The following is a 15,868-nucleotide window of genomic DNA, read 5'->3' on the forward strand; positions in this document are numbered from 1 at the left end:
CATGGTGATGTCTACCCTGGCTGCTCTTGCTGCTCCATCCATCACATTATATAACTGGCACATGGAGAGGTTGGTATTGTTGGACGTTGCTGATAAAGGGGCTTGAAGCACCTTCTGTGGCTTTGGCATAATAGGAGTCTTTAGAGCAAATAACTCGAGTTAGATCCCTTTGGAATCCTGTCATATGAGCAAAGTTCACAGCCTGAATAGCAAATTAGCTGGAAAGTGTACACCCCTATCTCAGTCTATTCATTGCCAGAAACTCCTTTTTGGGTGGATGGCTACAGGATGACCCTTCAGAACAACTCATTTTTAGTGGCTGTCATTATAGAATCTACTGGAGGTGTTTTTGCCCAGAAAGGTTTGTCTCTGGAAAGATGGAAAATTTTGTCTGGCTTTCTTGTAAATGACTAGCAGGTGTCTGGTTCCTCCCCAAGACTTCCTCACTGCCAACTCTAATTTATCAGTGGGAGGAACCAACCAGTATGTAGGAGGAGTACTTATACCTCAAACAATATCACTTTGTCCTGAGTGGGAGATTCAGTGGGTCACGATCCCCACTGTCACATGAGCTCCAGGATCTCTTGGAAGGAAGTGTCCTTGGGAGGGGTTTATGGGGAACCCTCTCCAAATTCTCAATCTATTTGAACTGAATGACTCTGATGGTCAGTCTACATGGCTCCTCTTGCATGCTCTCTTTTTAGGTGGCTAAGGGGATGAGGATCCTGAGCCAACAGAGAACCATCTCTGCTCCAAGGCAGGAAGTTTGGGGTAAATGGAATGAACTTGACCAGAGGGTGTCCATGCAGTCACTGGAGCATGTGGATTTGCTTTGTGTGGCGAAGAAATTATCCTCCCAACACCTGCAAAGATGCAACAACTTCTAAGTTATCAAGAGGACACTGCTGCTGTGGTCAGATCTATTTCCCCAAGAAAAGAACGTGAAAAGGACCTGTGAGGAATCCTCGGGTCCACCTCAGTGGTCGGCAACAAATAGGTGATTGGACATGAAGTGTGAATGGTAGACTTCTCAAAGGGAACCAACGGAGGTGCCCACCTATGTCCCTGTCTCTAAGAATCAGGCACTGGATCCGACAAGGTCGGAGCTGCTCGAGTCAGATCCAAGAACCCTGGAGCCAATGAAGTGTGCACCAAAGCTTCTCAGGCCACAGTACCTGGTTGACAATATGGATCTGAAGGACCTGGAGCCAAAGGACAGACCTGTGAGGGTGCTTGGCTAGGAATAAAGTGCATGGATTCAACCAACTTTGGAGCTGATGGAGTTGCAATGACCCATCTCAATCAGAGTCTTCAGGAACCTCTGCAGACAGTGATCCAAATCAACTTCCAAGGTACTTCTGTAAGACCAGAAGGAGGTCAAACAGAGGGCTGAAGAAAGTCCCAAAGCTGGTCAATCTAGTTTCTTAGAGTTTCTATAATAACCCAAGACTCACCCATCTCCAGATCCAGTGAAGAAGTATAAGTAGGGGTCCCAGTAGCATGCTCAATTCACAAAGCCTTGGGAGCTGATCACAGAGCCAAAGACTCACACTGATATTTCTTTGAATGTAAATCCTTAGAAATGAGGGCTTATTGTCCAACTTCTTGCTTTTAGTACTTTTTGGATCCAGAGGAACAAGCCCATTAACAATGAGCTTCTTCCTCTGATCTGCAAGTACCCTGGGACCAAAGGCAGCATAAATGTCACATGAAGCACCAGGGTGAGAAGCGCCCAAAAAAAGATCTTGAGGAAGAATTTTGTACCTACACATGGAGCACTTCTTAAAGCTAATGGACTTCTCCATAACATATGCAAATACTGCTAAGAAAAAGATGACAAACAGCTTCCTGTACGATACCCAAAGGAAAATACAAAACAAAGCTATCTAGAAGACAAGTACTAGGTATTACCACTAAGCACTAACATCCAAGGGTAAAAGTTTAAACAACTCTCTGAAAGCTAAATATCCCTATATTGTCTAACAGATATACTGAAGGAAAAGCAGAAGATGCCTACAAGGTCAGGGAAGGAATAGTTGAACAAATGGATTCTAAATCTTAATACAAAGCTTACTTTGAAGAAAACAATAAAATAATTAAATCCCATTAGTAACTATGAGATAGCTACAAAGTGAAAATACAAAAAATAAGAGGCAAAGCACGGCTGACAAAATGTTACTGCAACTTAAAAAGGCAGAAAATGAGATATGAGCTAGTCAGGAGGGAGCAAGACATTATGGGGGAAGGAGTAATTTGGAAGAGCTTGATGCTGAGCACTAAATTGGCTGGATCAGATCAGAATGAAGGCTCAAGGACCCACCCATATGTTAGATCGGACAGACTAGATGAATAGGATCAGAGAGAAACTTATACTTTGGAGAGAAAGTCAATGGATTTGATGATCAAGGGCACATGGTGTTGTGATTAGTTTTTAAATATAATAAAGTGTGTGTTGTTGTTTAGACTGTACTAAAAGTTTAGCTGAAACATGGTTTGCTGTGTTTGTCTTCATGGTTCATCTTCATTTAAACATTTTGGAATTATTTGCACATTTTGTGGTGCTGGTATTGTTTGCTGATGTGTGTGTGTCTATATATATATATATATATATATATATATATATATATATATATATATATACACATACACACATACACACACACACGTATATATTTATGTGTATAGAGAAAGATAAACACAAATTTACATATCTGATATACTACTTAGAATACAGCAAAGCACGTACTATTAAAAGTAATTATTCTTTAACATAAGATTTATTTATATTTTACATGAACATTATGTACAAAAACGTTAAGTATCCAGTGTATACAAAATTTGCAAATTGTCAGAACATTCTTTACAATATTATCTTGCACTTTTTTATGCTGCACCAAATTCAGATGCCGTCAACCAATAAATTCTAAGAGTGTTTGAAGCTCCTTACAGCCAGCAACAACATTAGGTATACACATCAGTGTCTGCAGAGAGAGAGAAAAACAAGTCAGTCAAGCTGGAGACTAGGCCTAATGGCTTCAATACAGCAACATTTCTTTAGCTCTTTCCATAACAAATTAAATCATCCACAAACTAAACTTTCTCACCTTCACAAACACATACTACTACTTGCTTTTCTGATGCTTGTTTGGTTTGGTTAGTGCTATTCTACTGATGAAACGTTAACCATGAAAGTATTAAATCTTTTTGGTACCTCAATAAATGGCAAAAGATTCTCTCACTAACAGCTTAACACAAAGAAGTGGAAAAGTACTCTCATGTAAAGGGGGGGGGGGGGGGGAGAATCACACAATTTGTGCTTCACTTTTTAAACAAAGTATTTCATTATCCATGCTGTCTTTTAAAGCAAAGGGAGCAAGATAATGCAGAAGCCAAACTATTCAGATGATCTGGCAGTGAGAAACAAGTGCATAAGTAGATAAACTTTGTCAGAAGGACAATCAGAAAAATAAGAAGCTGAAAATGTTATATGGGTACACTAGAATATCTACCCTAACATAGAACCTTAGATGACATTTCTTTTTATTGTATGCTGACAAGGTATTAAACTGATCCATAGGGAGTCATGAGTCGTGTGTAGGCAAGTACATACAGCTAAAAACTCTTACAGGGAAAAGGATTTATGTACAGGTTGCCTAATATGCAAAGCTGCAAACAGCATACTGTACATCCCTGCTGTAAAAGATACAGCACCCCCCAACCACCACCACAACACACACAAACCAGTTTCCTAGAAACACAGCTTCAGGTCACTGTGCAGCAAATAATTTCTTCAAATAAAACTATTACAGTAGTACCCCCTGCTGCCCAAACTGATGTGTCCTTTTGAAGGGAAAGGCTTGCCACATGGAAGACTTACAAACAACCTCAAAAACTTCTGAGCTCACAGCCAGAAAATCTAGTAAGATCAAATAATCTATAATAGAAGGTGGGCACCAAGGAAGAATTGGTTGTCACCCCAACAAAAGGGGCATCCCTGGCTTGGACCAGGAGAGTTTTTTGCTTACCCAGGTCCAAGAGCCTGAAACCACTTCTTTTACAGCCTTGAAACTGACTATAATATATTTTGGTCTCTCTTTCCTGAGCTATGTGATGAGTCATGGAATCAGTAGGAATGGTTAAAATGCATATAAGAAACCTCTCCTGTCAAGGAAGCGAAAAAGCATCCATATTAACTTTCTCATATTCTGCTAGCTACCCAGGTAAGGGACATATGGAAAACCAGTTTCTTGTTAAGCTTAGCCATCATGGCTAACATATTAGTGGAGACTCTAGATGCTGATGAAAACAGAGGATTACATTTCCCATGGATGACAACTAGACTGCACTTCAGGGACACCAGCTTTGGAAAAACTCTGACCAGGCACAGCCTCTGAATCTGCAGCTTCAGAAAAGATCAAAGCATCCTCCAAATCCATTTCCCCAAAGACATGGACTACTAACAGAGAGATACTGCTGCCTACAGCTCACTGTGAAATGAACAGCAAATCTATGCAAATAGAACATTTTGATCACTTGCACGCCACATAATAGACTGGTAGACTGAAGGTAGACAGGTCCTAAAAGTAGTTGATCTCCAAGGTCATAAGATCCAGGAGGAATGGTTTTCCATAAGGTTGATATGGATCCCCATTCTCCAGGGGAGGAACCATCCGTCCCCCATTTCATGCTTGAGCCTGTGGAAACTATGCAGTCCTGAAGTGAAGCAATTATCATCACAATATGACAGGCTTAGTTGCAGAAATGGAGTACCCTCCAGAATATTTATATCAGGATTCTACCATTCCATGGTGCAGCAACAAAGATTCATTATCAAAAAGAAGACCCAAGAGAGAGGGGTGGTCTTGAAACCCCTGAAACTTCACAAGCCACTGCAACATCTACATCATTGGGTGCATAAATAACACAAATAAGATTAGCAGCCATTAAGCCTAAAACATATGGAAAGAATCAGAGCCTTGACTCACCCAGGCAAGCCAAGGTCATGATGTCCCAGACCCTTCTCCAAGGGCTGGAATAGTTAAAGGAGACAGTCAATCTCTGTGCTGATAAAGTATCCTCTGAGCAAGAATACCACAACAATAGGACTACTAACAGTAGTGACATTTTCAGAATTAATTCAGTTAACGACCCTTGACACTTCAGCAAGAAAATTTTGTTGAACTATTGTCAAATGGGCGTGATAATTCAGCTCACATAAGGCAAAGGTGACTGAAGCACATATGTGCTTTCCTGAAAGATCCAGCACCAGAGACAGTTGGATGGGCAGATGAACCTCAAAGCCTTTTTTCAGGCTACCAAGACCACAGTGGCATCCACTGCCAGACCCTTAATCCAATGGGGTCTGTCTTTGGAAGGGACCAGAATTTTATCAGGTTTCTCAGATATTGGTTCCATCACATCAGGTTCTCTACAAGTCGTCTGAGACACCAAGTCCACAAGGGAGCCCAGCAGGGGAACCAACCAAGAAATTGACGGGACTAAGCAGGACGACTCCAGAAAAAAAATACTCCAAGGAACAGGCTTTGGTGGTCCACTCCACACACTATTTCAATAATTCAAGCAAATGAACAAAAGAGGCATCTTCATGGGGTGGATTTGGGGGAGCCCCTCCCTTCATTGAGGTCGGTGGGCTCAGTGAGGGATTACTTGGGGGAGAGGGCGAACCTAAGCTACCATCTCTAAAAGGGAAAGGATCGTCTCCACAATGCCAAAAGCAAAAACAGAAGCTTGACAACTAGATCCCGCACTCCTCAGATCCAAACAACTAAGTGAAACATGGGTGCCTGGTGTAAACTCTGTTGGCTCCAACATTGAGACTGGGGCCAAGATACTGACACCCAAAGCACCCAGAGGCAGAGAAAACTCTGAAACCAGAAGGTCGACTATGACCCTGAGGCATCAGACTTGAACACTTGGCTCTGGCAGAATTTGAGTCGAGAACACAAAGGAATGAGCAGTGCCTGAGGTGGCCAGTTACAGTAGATGACAAAAATAGAGGCGGCACAACGAAAGAGTATACACATTTTTTAACAATAAAACTATCCCAAAAAGGATGCACTATTGACAGAGTTCTCAGACCATGATCTGAACTCAATGATGGCTAAAGAAATCTGAAAAGAGGAATTAGAGCAGCAAGTTATGGGGCGAGGAGACTGATCACCTGGACTGATAATTTTAGTGTGCCTGCATCAGATCTGAATCCATTTCGATAATCCACAGGTTGAGATGGAAAGATAAGACATTAGATTACCTAATGCACATCCTCAGAAAATAGTTGCCTAAAAGGTTTTAAAATTCTAATATCCAGGCATTTATTTGCAGTTGTTTCGAGCTGGGATGTATCAAACACCTTCTTATCCTGTGTGAGTACATCCATTCTGTGAGGAAGCTTGTGGTAATTGCCCTTGGCCATTTACAAAAAGGGAGAACCACGTTTGCCTGGGCCAAAAGGGTGCCACTAGAATGATCTTTGGAGAGTCCATCCGAGACCTCAGAGTAACCCCAGATACCAATGGAAATGGAAAGGGAAAGGAGAAAGCATCTATTTTCCAGCTCTTCTTGCATGAAGTCCTAGGGCAGAATTTCATGCAAATAGATCTAGCTGAGGTATTCTCCACAGCTAGATAAATTCCTGGAAGATTCCCTGGACTGTTCCATTTGTGAGGTTCTGTCCTGGTCCTGTTCAGCATGTCTGCCACAAACGTTTGCTCCAACTAGCTGTAAAATACCTAGAGAGAGATTGTGTTGAAAAGCTATATTGCAGGCTACTCTACCATGGCTAGTCTGCACATAGGGCAACATCTGCCCCCCCCCCTCCAATTTATGTACCATATTACTTTTGTGTTGTCTGTAATCACTTATAATGGTCCTGGAACCCATAGTTGACTGACAGCATTGAGTATCTATTACTGCCGACATCTCTTTTTTGGTCTGTCTTTTTTTGTTCCAAACACCCTACACTTGTACTCCCTTAAACGCTGCTCACCAAGGAAAATTTGAAGCATATGTTCTTGCAGACTGTGCTGGAGATGGAAGAGAAAATGGGAGACCTGGATATATAGATAAAACTGGTCTCTCCACCAAGTAGTACCCTTTTCACAAATCCAAAAATAATCTGGAATGACAGGAGATGTTAATGTTGGGACCACACTGATTTCAGTTAACAATGAACTTTTCGCATGTGGTACCTGACTAGAGGAATTGAGAGAATGTACACATCTGTAAAATTTTACCATAACAGATGTCCTCCTCTTCACTGTTGCAGTATTCATAACTGAAGGGACCTCCTGCCAAGGATAGCTCTACATCTGTCCAGTATACCAAAACCTTTGGTACTTACAGGAGTCATACATCACACACACCCTTCCCGCTCAAGGCGTATGGCATAAAGGTGAAATACGGATGTACATACTCAGAACTGAAAAAGCACCAGAAGGAACAGAATGTTCCTAGGGACAAGGAAGAACATGTACATTCAGAAGGAGAAAAGGGAGAAGTGCCCTTCGGCCAGGATGGCAAGAAAGAACAGGCTAGAGCAGAGGGGGCAGAAGGGAGGGAGTGAATACTGCAACAGTGAAGAGGACATCTACTGTTATGGTGAGGTTTTACACAAACTGTACCATGTCCTTTCATATCACCATTGTAGTATTCATAACTGAAGGAAGAGTACAAAAGCTCAAGAGGAAACGTGGAAGAAGGATGGTACTTGTACAGCCCTCCAGAAACCCATGCAGGATAGCCATAGCAAAGCTGTATCCCTTGAAATAACATTCAACTTGCAATGCTTAGTGAAGGTATGAACAGAAGACCATGTAGCAGCCTCAAGGATAGAATTAGTATCCAGCCCCTTGAAAAAAGCACCAGAGGAGGCAACAGTAGAACGAGCCTTTACTGATGAGCAAAGGCATTTATCATAAAAAAATGGCATTGGAAGTCCAGGAAGAGATGTTTTGCATAGGAACAGCCAAACCAAAGACCTTTGATGAAAAGAAGCAAACAGCTGTTCAGCTTTGTGAATAACCTTAGCTTTATCTAAATATCTGGGCTGTCTATGCAAATTCAATGTGTGAAAATCCTTCTCAGTAGTAGACTGAAGAAAGTAAAAAGGAAGGAAAATGAATAAACTGATTTAGGGACAACTCATTGACCATCTTGGGCATAAGAGGAGGATTAATATGGAGAGACACCATGTCTCTGTGAAAAATTAAAAACAGAGGAGTAGCCATGGGAGTCTGAAGCTCAGATACACTCTTAGCTGAAGTGAGGGCCAAAAGAACAACAGTTTTCCAAGTACAATGTTGTAAGAAAGCTGAAGCATCAGGCTCAGAGTCGGAGTCAACTTTTCAAGAACAAAACTGAAGTCCCAGGAAGGCAGAATTGGCTTCCTGGGAGGCCTGATATGAAGGACACCTTTAAGAAATTACTTGACCTCAAATCTAGAGGACAGAGGAATAGCCAACGACCAGCTACCATATAGGTGGCAATCCAGTGAGCACAGAAGAAGTCATCAGGGATCTGGGGACCCAGGTTGACAGTAGCCTTTCGTTTGACACTCATGTTGCTAAAGTAGTTAGGAAAACCTTCTACATTGCCCACCTGATCATGAAGGGATTCACATCTAGATCAAGGGAGGTCATCGTCCCCCTGTACTCATCACTCATTAGACCTATGATTGAGTACAATGCCCCATTCGGAATGTATCTGACCCGACACCTGCAGCAGCTGGAAAGGCCCCAAAAGTTCCTCACCAAAAGGATAAAGGGTCTCAAAAATATGTCTTATGCTGCCCGACTGAAAGAACTCCAGCTCTATTCAGTCTCATACCGCTTGCTCAGAGGTGACCTGTGCCTGACATATAAGGCCATGTCAAACCCTGATTTGATGAATATGCTCCACCTCAAAAAATCTAGATCCCTCAGAACCACAAGGGCGGGAGACTTAAACCTTGACACGGTTATTAATAGAACGTGCTGGAGGGACAGATTCATCACCCAGAGACTCCCTATGCTGTGGAACAAAATCCCGGTACATGTGAGGCAGAGCACCTCGCTGGCCTTGTTCAAGAGGAATCTTGACCAATGGATGGGGGATCGCAGATATACCCCAGGGATTACTTCAGTGTCACTGCTTGACAGAGGCACAGCAAAATAATAGGCATAGTTTTATTCAAACTAAAGGGGTGGCAAAAGCCAAATAACTATGGGCTAGGCTTATAATTGCCCTTGGGCAGATAGCCTAGTATGAACCTATGACAGACAAGCAGAAACTGCATACAGGTGAGCTTTAACTAAAGAACATGCCAACCCAGCAAGGAGCAGATCACACTAATGAGAGATAACCATAGGAACATCCATAGATAGAGGATGTTGGTTTTAAGAGAGGCACCAGTCAGAAAATCTTTTCCATTTGGAAAAACATGATTTCCTGGTAGTGGGCTTCTTGGCCTCCTGCAAGACCTGAAGCACATCCTCATAAAATAAGTGCCTAAAAGGATTAAAACCTAATCAACCCACAGCATCAGTTGAAGACTGGACAAGTGAGGGTGGATAAGAGACCACATGTCTTGTGTGAAAAGGTCCACCCAGTGAGGTAACTTGTGGTGATTGTTCCTGTCCAAGAAAGAAAGTGCTGTCTGGGCCAAAAGGGAGCCACTTGCAACATTTTGAAGGAGTCCTGCGTGATCTTGCACAACACTCTTGGAAGCGGAGGAAGGGGAGGGAAATGTACAGAAACATCCCCTCCCCAAGGAAACGTCAGGATGTCCACTTTCCAAACCAAAGCACTTGGGACTCTGGAACAGAATAGAAGTAGTTGTCTGTTCAGAGGGGAGGCAAAAAATCTACCTGAGGAATACTCCAACGATGAACAATGTCCAGGAACACAACTGTGTGAAGCAACCATTTGTGAGCTTGTATGCTGGATGTGCTGAAACAGTTCGCCAGTAGATTGTGTTCTAAGGAGATGTAAACTGCCTGGAGAGTCGCTTGATACTAGATACTGATGTGGTCTGACCTCTGATGCAGAAGCCAGAGACCCTGAACCTTAACAGAGCCGAAGGCAGTCCCCCATTTCCTGTGTGAAGCACCTGTAAAGAGCTTGAGTCAAAGGTGAAGCTTAGAAAGGAAGTCCTGGGTTGAGAGAGAGTTGATGAATCCACCACTGAAGCTCAAGCTCGAGAAAAGGGAGGAATGGGACTGTGAAGCCCAGGTGTTGGCAATGTTAGTGCCACACTGTCTTGATGTACAACTGTAGCTCTCTCATACAGAGTGTGGCCAGAGGAATCATGGGAATGGAGGAAGAAATGAACCAGAGGACCCTAAGAAAGTCCCTTGGCCATGATGGACTCCAGAAGAAAAGACTGGAAAAATGCAATTAAGAGACAGAGGCTTGGGGCAGGCAGAGTTGCCAGCATGGGGATAGTCTGGATCCTGCAACCAAGGAATACATGATCCTGAAAAAAGGTCAGAGCTTATTTTTGAAAGTATGTGGTGAACCCCAGGCTCTGCAACAGGGAAATAGTAAACTGTAGATCTTGAAGAAGAGCCACGGGGAGGAAACTTGAATGAGCAGATTGCCCAGATAAGGAAAGATATGAATTCCTCTTATCCTGCAAGAAGCGAGGCATCTGGTGAATATCCTTTAGGCAGTAGAGAGGCCAAAGGGCAAAGCAGACAACTGAAAATGTGAGGAAGGAACAGAGAAACAAAAATTTCCTGAAAAGGGGATAAATGAGAATATAGAGGTAGGCATCCTTGAGATCCATTAAGACCAGAAATGGTCTGGGGAAGAAGAGGAAATAAAGTTTGAAGACACAACATCCAAAAAGAAGGAATCTTAAGAAAGGTGTTGAGCTGGGCATGGTCCAGCATTGGTCTCAAAGTGTCCTCCTTTCTGGAAACCCAAAACATTCTGGAGTAAAACCCTCTCCCTACCTGGGTAGAGGGTATGGCTTGAATAATGCCTGGACCAAAAGAGAATGAAGCACCTCTGGGGAAAAATGAAGCTGTTCCGGAGGAGTTTGGTGGATGCTCAAAAATGGGGGGAAAGGGATTTCCAAATCATGAAATACCTTTGGGAGATAATGGCTATAACCCAAGAGTCTGACATGATTCTTAATCAATTAGGAAGGGACAGGGAAAGAAGGAGGGATAAAGGAACCTGGCCAAGGGAAATGGAAAGCAAATTGTCAAATTGTATCATAGAAAGTTATTAGGCTATTGGCCCTTACAAGCCTAGCCAAGAATTTAGCCCATGTTTCGACAAGTCAGCACCTGATGCCCCTGCCCAGCAGGGACACAGGTGGAATCCTACAGGTGCATTTTTCTGTTCCCCATCCCGTTATCCAGGTTGCGCTTAAAAAGGGTTAATGATGTACTCTGCTTGACGTGGAGAGAGAGTCTATTCCACATAAGGGGGAGTCTCTGGGGTACAAATCTGTCCTCCCAACAAGTGCTAGTGATGTCAAAGACTAGGCTAAGGTTGTGCATGTGGGTGACTTGAGTGGTGCTTGACTTGTTGATATGCAGAAGTCCCATTAAGGCGGGGTGTGATATTCCTTTGTATGGCAGACAGAGGTCACCTCTGAGCAGTCTGTAGGAGACTGTGTAGAGGGACAGGGCTTTTAGCCTGTGTAGGGTAGATGTTTGAGGCCCTGGATTCTACTGGTAAGGAACTTCTGTGGTTTCTCCAGCTGCTGCATGTGCTTTGTGATGTATATGCCGAAAGGGGCATTGTACTTAATAATGGGTCTTATAAGGGAAGAATACAGGGATGTTATGACCACATCTCCCTGGATGAGATACCCTTGCTAATGAGGTGGGCCACGTAGAAAGCTTTCCGTACAATGGAGGCAATATGGTGGTCAAAAGCCAGTTGGCTGCCCAAGTCCCTCACAACTGATTGCATGCTTAGGACCTTATTATTGTGATAATTTGTGGGGATGTCACTCTCCCCAAAGGGGATGATAATCCATTTTTTGGCATTCACTTTGAGGCCATGTTTCTGACACCAGTCATTTGTTTGAATGAGACCCTCCTTGGGGGATGTCCACATCACTAGGGGGGACTTGATAACAGCACCCAGTTGCAGTCATCTGCAAACTTGGTCAGCCATAGTACACTGGTTTTGGCCTGCATCAAAGAAAAGTATATCCCAAACTGGTTTGTCCTGAAAAGTAGGTTTCTCAAATGTAAGCGTTTGAGTAAACTTAGCAAGATTCACATGTCTGGACCCATTTTACTTTTGGGTGGAGGATGAGACTGCCTGCAAGCAACAGCAGATTTAGAAGGGTAATTAGTTTGAAACTTTGAAATAGGAGAAACAAAAATAAGCTTCAACTCCTTTAAAGCCTTGCCCTCATCTTGGACTGACTTAAGTTCTGCAGCAGCGCCAAAAAGATCCTCCTCCTCCAAAGAAGAATCCAATAGTTTGGCCTTAATATCATCAGGCAAAGAATGAAGATGAACCCACAAGTAACTACTTAAAACCAAATGCAGCAGCCCTGGAAGAAGCATCAGCTAGGTCACAACTGCACAGAGTGGCATGTAACTTGAGAGGTGGAACTCAACAAAGAAAGGGCAGAAGCCTTCCCCTCATTCAGTAATATCAGAAATTACCTGAGAAGGGGGGGGGCAAAACATACCTGGTCATATGAGTCTTGTGGTTAATGGCCCTAAAAGATAAGATTGCAGCAGTATAAACCAGCCTCTCCATGACCATACTATCCTTACCTGAAGGAAGCAACTTGGTAGAGAACAGCAGCTTGGAGAGCTTGTCAGAAGAGACGGACACTACAGAAGGATCAACAGAAGGACATTTATACAGAAATTTACAATCAGCCACCTTGCAAAATCTGTCAGGTTTCTTGAGAGATGGGGGCTGTAAATCAAAGGCCTACAAAGCCTCTGAAAAGGTATTCGAGGGCAACCAGAACAGGAGAAACAGCAGAAGGCTTCGGAGACTCCTCCTGAAGGAGCTCATAATACCTTTTCTGAATATCAGAAACTTGAGCAATCCCACTTAAAGAATTCCATCATATGGGTAACAGTGTCCCCAGAGGACAGCTCCTCTAAAGGGGAATCTGGACTAACAGAATCCTCCTTTTCTGACCCATAGTCCAAGGAGGAAGGGATTTGAGAAGAGTAGGCTAAGGACTCTTCCCTAGAGTCTTGATACTCAGAAGAATCCAAGGAGGCACAGATACACCTTGAGGAGGCATTAAACAACCCTCGAGTAAAATCCTGCAATTCTTGTTGAGGATACTTAACTACAGGGGAAATATGCTCGGTTTTCTGTTTCTTTTTCTGTGGGACGTCCGCATGAAACACCCTAGGAGGATCAGACCATTGGTTACACTTGATAAGCATAGTAGGGATCTTCTCTCTCACTAAAATCTGCAGAATCCACCGCTGCCCCTCTGATATAAGGGGTTGAGGGTCCCCTCAACATCTGCAGACATTTGTAAAGCTTCCGAGGATGTGCAAGAGGTTGGATCAGTGTTGGCCTCCAACAGGTTTGGAGCAGAGGAATCCAAAGTAACTATTGGATGACCCTTTGGGCTTTCACTAGCCAAGAGAGATGCATCTGGGAAGGATGGAAAACAGCACATTTGTCCTAAGCTTTTTGGCCTTTTAATTGGCAGATGACTGACCCTTGGGATGAGAAGACTCCACCATAGCACCCTGAGCCAACAGCTTAAAATGATGATTTTCATGGTAAATAGATAAGGAAGAGAGGTGACTACACAGGGTCTTAGGGACAACAGCTTGGCATACAGAAGTCCAGGTATGGTCATGGGAAGCATCCAAACAAGAGACACTGGTCGTAATGTTTTTTTATGGGGAATCTGTCTCCCACACTGACACTGGGTTCCTATTACCTGATCAAACGTTTAGGTTAGCAAATACCTAAACGTTGAACTGGTAATAGCGAAAGCAAAAAAACACGAATGGCCGATTTAATGCAAGGAAAGAGCTCCCTTTGCCTTTATGTGGATTTTGCCCCTTTCCCCACTGTAGAGCGATCTCGGAGTTGGTATATTTAGTTAGGGGGTGTGGGGGGCACATCCCCCCACAACTGGCGGTGTGTGTGGGGGAGGCCCCCATTTCATTTTGGTCATTATGGTTTAAAATTTTTTTTTGTGTCCAAGGGAATTCATTCTCTACGTTAAATTGGTCGTTCGCGGTTTTAATTTTTTAATATTACCAGGTCTACTTTTAGGTATTTGCTAACCTAAACGTTCGATTGGGTAATATAGACCCCTGACATTTACCCTTTCAATCATGAAACCAATCAATAGTAAAGAAAAAAGATAAGGAGAAACCCCAGTGGTACACTTACCTGATAAAACAGCTCAATAACAAGCACAGAAGAAAGGTGTTCACACAGACGTTCAATGATGGCATTCAGACTGCCAGCAAAGAAGTTTGTGTGTGTGTGTGTGTGTGTGCATCTTGCAAAGGAAGCAAATATGTGACATAGTAGTACTAAAGACTTTCGTATACTGGACGGATGTTGGGCTATCCTTGGCAGGAGATTCCTTCAGTTATGAACACTGCAACAGTGATATGGAAGGACACTTATGGATGCTATGAATCCTAACAGCTTGAGAAATTTCCTTACAGAGGCCTTGGTTTGAGTGGAAAAATGCAGGAAAAGATTTAAGATATTGACCCACTTTTTCCAATAGAAGACAGGCTCTTAGAACTGAGGTAGCTCCGTGAAAACAATCCTGAGATAAGGAGTTGAGTAAGACTTTTGGATGTTCTTCTGAAAGCCCAGTCTGTGCAGATGATCTCTCACAGAGGTGAGAAAAAACTTGGTACTTTGAAAAAGACTCTGGAAAGATAAGCTAGTCATTTAGATGAGAAAAAATGTGAATACCTTGCAGTTTGCAGTAGGCTGTCACTCAAGCTAGACACACTGCGAATATCCTTGGAGCAATGGATAGCACAAAAGGTAAAATGAAAGTTTGATCCAGGCACAGAAAAAGTTAAGAAATGGTTGAAATCTGGTCCTATAGGAATGTGATAATAAACATCTTTTAAATGTAGACTTACTAAAAAAAACCTGAAACTGGAATGAAAGGTAACAAGTTATGAAGTGGCAACATTTTGAAGATGAAATGTTCAGAAGCTGATTTAGAAAAGATAGACAGACCTAGGACTGGTTTCCATGATTATTCTTTCTGACTCCATAAACATTCTTGAATAAAAATGTTCTCCTATTCTGAGGAGGAGGGATAGTTTCTTTAACCCCCTAAATTAGCAGAAAGCTGAATGACCGCCATCCGTATCACTCCCAGAATCCAATTTTCTGAGACTATATGTTGCTTAAGAGGGGAAATGTTGGACCAGATTTTGGGGAAGAATTAGGAACAGGACAAAGTGGTGGAGGATTCTGTAGATATCAGACTTGCTAGACTGTCCTTATTTCTGGGAGGTTCCTCCTTTTTTGGAGCACCCTTATCATTGTTCATTAAAAGCCTGCTTACCAGCACATTGCTGCCCTGGTCTTTTTTTTTTTTTTGTTAAATGTAGCAGAAGTAGCTGTAAAACCACTAACAAATTTGTAAAAAAAAGGATGAAAAATCTGAGAAACTCTGAATTATCTTCCCCCTTTCATCACACTTAAGGACCCCTGTTCAAATATAACCACTCCATGTAAGGGAGAATTTAAAATTTCAGCTCTAACATCTTCAGGAAAGTTTTGTATATGCAACCAAACAAACCTTTTCATAACAGTTCTAGTAACAGTTGCTCTGGAAGTGGCATCAGATGAATCAAACACACTTCAGAGTGTTTAGTCATTTGGGGCACAGATGCAATAAAATTACACAAAAATTAGTTTT

At 42.7% G+C, this 15,868-nt stretch overlaps 1 protein-coding gene across 1 annotated transcript in view; it reads right to left on the reverse strand.

Annotated features, from left to right (window-relative positions):
- Positions 1-2,755: 2,755 nt before the first annotated feature.
- The window catches only part of SPAG5 (sperm associated antigen 5), a 958,852-nt gene continuing 945,739 nt past the window's right edge, over positions 2,756-15,868 (reverse strand). Inside the window, exon 12 of the mRNA XM_044054398.1 lies at positions 2,756-2,981. Coding sequence (XP_043910333.1) covers positions 2,910-2,981 — 72 coding nt within the window. The 3' untranslated portion in view covers positions 2,756-2,909. The remainder of the gene's footprint in view (positions 2,982-15,868) is intronic.

This window comes from Protopterus annectens, chromosome 13.part0 (genome assembly GCF_019279795.1).
Source record: "Protopterus annectens isolate FY-2018-M chromosome 13.part0, PAN1.0, whole genome shotgun sequence".
In the NCBI taxonomy this organism is placed as follows: domain Eukaryota; kingdom Metazoa; phylum Chordata; order Ceratodontiformes; family Protopteridae; genus Protopterus; species Protopterus annectens.